This window comes from Agrilus planipennis, unplaced genomic scaffold (genome assembly GCF_000699045.2).
Source record: "Agrilus planipennis isolate EAB-ADULT unplaced genomic scaffold, Apla_2.0 scaffold75, whole genome shotgun sequence".
Lineage (NCBI taxonomy): Eukaryota > Metazoa > Arthropoda > Insecta > Coleoptera > Buprestidae > Agrilus > Agrilus planipennis.
This window is the reverse complement of record NW_020439028.1, coordinates 783,603-789,624: the sequence shown is the minus strand read 5'-3', so window position 1 is coordinate 789,624 and position 6,022 is coordinate 783,603. Positions and strand designations below refer to the sequence as shown.

Below are 6,022 nucleotides of genomic sequence, written 5' to 3'. Positions count from 1 at the left end.
TATTAATCAGAATATGTAGTAAAATAAATACTAAATTCTTCTAAACAGAAAAAAGTAAATCCGTCGATTGTTTCCGTCATTTGTTAAATAGTCCCACTCAAAACTCGTTTGTTCTTTATTCAAATTTACATTAAATCAATTTTTTTTCAAATTCTAATTTTTTAATTGTAGATAAAGCTTTGGATTTTTCCGGAAGGAACGAGAAGAGACACTGGCAAAATAGACGAATTTAAAAAAGGAGCTTTTTATACAGCAATATACGCTCAACTTCCAATCTTGCCGGTAGTTTTCAGTAACTACTATTTTCTGAACAGTCGAGAAAAACGTTTTGATCCTGGTAAGTAAAATTTAATTAAGGATGGTTGATACAATAGAAAAACAACAGATGGATTTAGATGAAACATTTAAAATGACCGATTTTATAGTCTTTTATTTAATGGTTTTTAGTGGTAGGTACTGGTAATTTACTTTTTCAATTGTTTGCATTTCCAAATTTATATAGATCAACTACGTTGTTTTTGCTAAAAAATAGTACATACGTATACTTCGTTTACTTTCTGTAGCGATGTGACCTTCAGTTTGACCAGCGCAAAGTAGAAAAGAATAGCACTAGGCCAGAAAAGAAAGGAGACAACTCTCGGCCAAACTCTTAACCGGTGAGCAGCATATAATCCGTACAGTACTGCACGGAAAAATTGGCCATTTTATCCACTACAATTGCATTGCTCAAATGTGCTGTTTTTGGTACCATTTACTACTGAAAATATCAACGAGATGTTTATTGATATTTGAAGACATATTAAAGGCTTTAACGCTTGTTTTCGACTTGCACTACTATTCATGATTGAACAAAACTTTTGGCAGGTACTGTATGAAAAAGTCTGTTTAATGAACAAGAGTCGAGAGTATAATGAGCTTTTTTCTCCCTACCTACGATTTTGCCAGCGCACATCCAAGACATTAGAAGGGACACATCTCTAGAAAAAGTAAATAAAGTATATATGTGAGTTCTTATTCTAATAATATATTGATGCTATTACTGTCTCCTTCCTAATAGACCCAAATGGTATCGTAATTGTGTTTTAAATAAATAGGATTTTCTTAACTATTGCAGGGGAAGTGATTATAACAGTATTGCCACCGATTCCAACGGAAGGAATGACAGTGAATGACCTCGAGAAACTCATGAGCCAAACAAGGACAGCAATGGAAAATGCCCTTTTTGAAGCCAATAAGGAAGTTCGAGAACTGGCTAATATTAGAGCAAATATTAAATAAGAAACTGCTGTTTTTATTTATTTACTTTNAGAAACTCATGAGCCAAACAAGGACAGCAATGGAAAATGCCCTTTTTGAAGCCAATAAGGAAGTTCGAGAACTGGCTAATATTAGAGCAAATATTAAATAAGAAACTGCTGTTTTTATTTATTTACTTTTATAATAAAAGACTTGATGTACAGAAGTAAACAAAAAGGGAGTGGTGTACAAACGACCGATGTACAAACGATAGAAATTATAATTTTATTTACATAATATTTACTTAGCAGGAGTATAGATAGCAATAGTTTTTTATTTATTTAAGTAATGTTTTCTACTACAGTTGACAGTAAAATCGCAACCTTCGTTGCAAATTAAAATTTTACTCTCAATGAACCAAAAAAAGTATGACTTCAAAAATTAACAGACAATATAATTATTTAAAACGTATTTTTAATTTGCAATAAATGATTGAACACCAATTACATTCGGAATTAGACGCGGCGAAGTAGGTGGAGATGGAATGAAATCGGCACTTGCATTTTCACTGTGGGTGGGGAAATTCACATCCAAAAATCCCGTATAAAATTAATAACCAAAAATAAATACATACAAAAACATTTTAACAAAATTAATATCACAAATTTATTAACAAAATATCCCATTAAAGAGATGTTCAGAATATGGTCACAGTGCCCAAAGGAGTAGGTAATAAAACTAACACAGCCAAACATCGCTGGACGCTAATCGATCGATCAGGTTTATATAAGTTGTTAGATACTTACAAGCATTTGAATATGAAAAAATAAAAATACAGTTGTGATATATAGGAATACAATAGGTTATAAAGTTTACAACGAAAAAAAAAATACAATGTGTAATTACACAACACGCTACTGAAGTGAAACTTCTTCAAACACACAAACATACCGGGATAGGGGTTAAGGAATTGGTTTAATGGTATTATTTGTACACTATTCTTCGCACGGGTGCAATGCTGATAGTAAAAAATATACTATTATAAAATGTATTTTTTGTCATGTTAGCGCGGAAAGCTCGTTTTGCGTGCTATNAAACCGTTTGATAGGGGAAGGTGGTCTGAGATGGCATAGATTTCGAAAAAATGAATTTTTAGGAATCTTGTAACTTAATTGAAATAAATAGCCCATCTATGTAAAATAAACGTTTATTATCTTCTTAGAATAATTGAACAAAATGAACACAAATTACTATTTCTTTGGAAAACAATCATTTTTAAAAAAGTCTTGAAAATCCATCTCACCCAACCCCTATGGGTAAGATGGCATACAATTAACAGTACTCATCCAAATCACCGTTTTACTTGCAAATATCACAAATGACAGGTTTTGACGTTTTTGGTAATCCAATGCACTCTGCGTGGCACCATCGACGACAGATTTGACATCGAAGCCAGCATTCTTTGGGTCGGGAATGGCTCCAAGGCTCCATGCAATAAATGCAGGATGGATCTTCATCGTCCGAGGCGAATGGTTCTTCCTCGTCACCTGATTCTGCCAACACGATTCTTTTTTTAGTTTTACGAGCAGACTTTCTTGAAGCTTCTGCGTTTTTTTCAGCTACAATAGCTTTTAGTTGTGTTATACCTGGAGATGAATTCAGTATTCCGAATTTGCCTTTCTTACGGTTCACAAATCTTTTCGTTTGCGAACATTTGGGCAATGGAGATATATCTGCAATCGTTAAAGTTGCTTCAGTTCGATTGTTAGATTGGGAGCTCTTTGGATCTGAAGGTTCTCCATCGGTCTGGACATTTGTCTGCGAGCTCACTGGTACTGAAGGCCCTGCATCAGTCTGTTCATTTGTCTGAGAGCCCTCAGGCGCTGAAGGCCTTGCTTCGGTTTGGTTATTTGTCTGAGAGCTCTGAGGCGCTGAAGGCCTTGCTTCGGCTTGGTCTCTTGTATGAGAACTCTCCGGCGTTGAAGGCCCTGCTTCATTTGGGTCACTTGTCTGAGAACTTTTCGACGGTGCAGGCCCTGGTTCGTTTGGATCATTTGTCTCAAAGCTTACAGGTACTGAAAGCCCAGCCTCGTTTTCATCGTTTATCTGAGAGCTCACAGGTGCAGAAGGTTCTGCCTCAGCTTCGGCTTGAGACTGGGAGGTCTGGTCAGTGACGTCTGAAGGTGCAAACATGAGATGGCATACATACTGGGTGAGATGGCATATACCCTATGCCGTCTCATCTGACAGGTACTTAATTTAGAAAACAAGTGGCAACTCTTTCATTCTTCAAGTTAGTCTAATATTTCAAGCTACATATTTGTCACACTCAGATCTAAAAACAATATTGGCAGTTACCTACCTGTTAGCTTTCGTACAACAGCAGGAATCTGACTTTTTCTTCACTAAAAACAAGATTTTGAGAGAGGTTGTTTTACAAAAACCGACGTGCGCTCCGCTTCGATCGTCCGCACGCACTGTCGATGCGGCCGGTCGGAACGAGTTTCTATCGGCGATGTATCTGTGTGTATAGGGTCGCCACCGGACTACAAACGGCGAAAATATTGCTGCTATGCCATCTCAGACAGTATGCCGTCTCAGACCACCTTCCCCTAGATGACTCCAATTCAGCATGCATTCTGCTAAAATTAACATCTTACAACCCTAACATAAGCTTAGGCAAAAAAATTTTATGTCAAATGAATTTTTGTTGTTTAAAGATTACTTGCACTTTGAAAATTTTCTTAGATGCTTGTGAATAATTTCTATTTTGCGCCAAATAATTTTCTTTTTGTTTTAACGTTCTATAGCAATATAAGAAAAATGCAAATATTTTTTGAACCTTCTTCAAAGTAGGTAACAAACCGACCGGGTCGGGTACGAACTCGTCAGAACTAGTGTCTTACAGGAAAACAAATAAAACACAAATAGAACTTTAAAACTGTTTATTTATTTAATCGTAGAAATTGACAAGTGATTGTGATCGTCAATAGTAGTATGACTTTTTATACATACGTTGTGTGATATTAGTAACTCATTCATAAAATTTGTTTTTTCCTATATGAAACGTCAATTTTCTGTAAAAAACTTGAACCTAGGCTCTCTTAATATATGACTTTTTTTGAAATAGGTATGTCTATAATTGTTAATGTTTTATATAGCACTTCGCTTGTTATATAATAAAATAATCCGGAACTCACCACGTGGAGGTGGTTGCATGTCGAATTCTACCTACCCGCCCTCCTTTCCTATTCTTATTCTTCAAATGAAGGCCTTGAAGAAGTCAAATTTAGTCTCAAATATTCGCAGTACTCATCGGGAAGTTATTGTCACCTTCCCATGCGTCAAAGATGCCGTCGCTATCGATCGTTTACTACATTCATTCCTACCAATGTTATTACAATTTTGGGAACAGTAGTAGAAAGTTATTTTTAGCCTACACACCTGTTATTTTCAGTTCTTAAGGATCTCTGTAGTTTACGATTTCCTACCTATTAAGTAAAAGACTTTGACGAATTATGCAACAGATTGCCTAACTAAACTAAAAAGTATTTAAAACAACCGACCAAAACCACACAACCATCCTTGAGATATTCATTATTTTTAAAGTTTTCTATTTTCTGCTATCCTCCTCATCTTGATAAAAGGTCAAAAATTTGAAAATGTCAAAGATGGTTGTATAGTTTCGGTCAGTTGTTATAAATAATTTGTAAGAAATTATCATTATAGGTATGTTCGATATTTGGCCCATTATGGGGAGGTGTGCACCAGTAGGCAAAAGGGAACTTCTATACATATTTCCTTTTGGATTAGCAGCATGGCTAGCCGGTTTAGTTTTCATAAATAGGAGAGAGCCGAGTCAAGCCAAAAGCCAAATGAATCAAGCCGCCTTGTGGGCCAAAAAAGAGAAGGTAATATTTAATAATAGTGTTTTCTCATAAGTAATATGAAGAATTATATTGAACACATATTACCTGCTGAATTCGAAGGTAATTATAATTTGCTAATATGAATTTCATATTTTCCTAAAAAGAGTAGTAACTATTCAACTTTTATTCTATACATATCATCATCATCATAGGGTCGTCAGTCCTAAGACGGGTTGGACACGTACCAACACTTTCCTATCCTGAGCTAAACTTCGCAGTTCCCTAAAACTAGAACAACCCACATCCTTAACTATTTGCGATCAGTAATCTAACCTAGGTTTACCTTTACTCTTCCTAACTCCTGTTTCTGCCTCTAATATGTCTCTGACTAGACCTTCATGCCTGAGAAAGTGTCGTACTAACCTATCTCGCCTATTTCTTATTGACTTCCATAGAGTCCTCTGTTTTCCTATTCTTTCTAATACCTCTTCATTTCTAACCTTTTCTATCCACGGTATCCTCATTATTCGCATGTAACACCACATTTCAAAGGCTTCTGACCTTTTCTTTTCCTTTGTATGTCAGTATTTTTGTTTTATTTTATTTATTTTCATGCAGTACTCTTTTTTCAATACCGCTTCCATTCTACTATATTTTAAGCTATCTCTAACTCATCCTTGCTAGATGCTAACACAGCTATATCATCTGCAAATCTAAGCATACTAATTTTTTGCCCTTGCACATCTATCCCTACAGTTGTACTGTCTTTATTGATGTTGATGGCGTCTTCGATGTATAGATTAAAAAGTAGCGGTGACAGTGTGCATCCCTGCCTGACTCCCTTCCTAATATTTACTTCTCTACGTTGCATCCCCAGCTCTATAACTGCCTGTTGCTCTTTATACAAACTAAGTATC

The 6,022-nt window shown here is 35.6% G+C and overlaps 1 protein-coding gene across 2 annotated transcripts in view; it reads left to right on the top strand.

Annotated features, from left to right (window-relative positions):
- The window catches only part of LOC108735992 (1-acyl-sn-glycerol-3-phosphate acyltransferase alpha), a 20,067-nt gene extending 18,360 nt beyond the window's left edge, over positions 1-1,707 (top strand). The window contains exons 5-6 of one of the 2 annotated variants that reach the window (XM_025976436.1): positions 1,115-1,199; positions 1,330-1,707. In XM_025976436.1, coding sequence (XP_025832221.1) covers positions 1,115-1,199; positions 1,330-1,408 — 164 coding nt within the window. In that variant the 3' untranslated portion in view covers positions 1,409-1,707. Of the gene's footprint in view, positions 1-1,114; positions 1,300-1,329 lie in introns of both variants that reach the window. The other variant, XM_025976435.1, reaches the window with a different exon arrangement.
- The last annotated feature ends 4,315 nt before the right edge of the window (positions 1,708-6,022 follow it).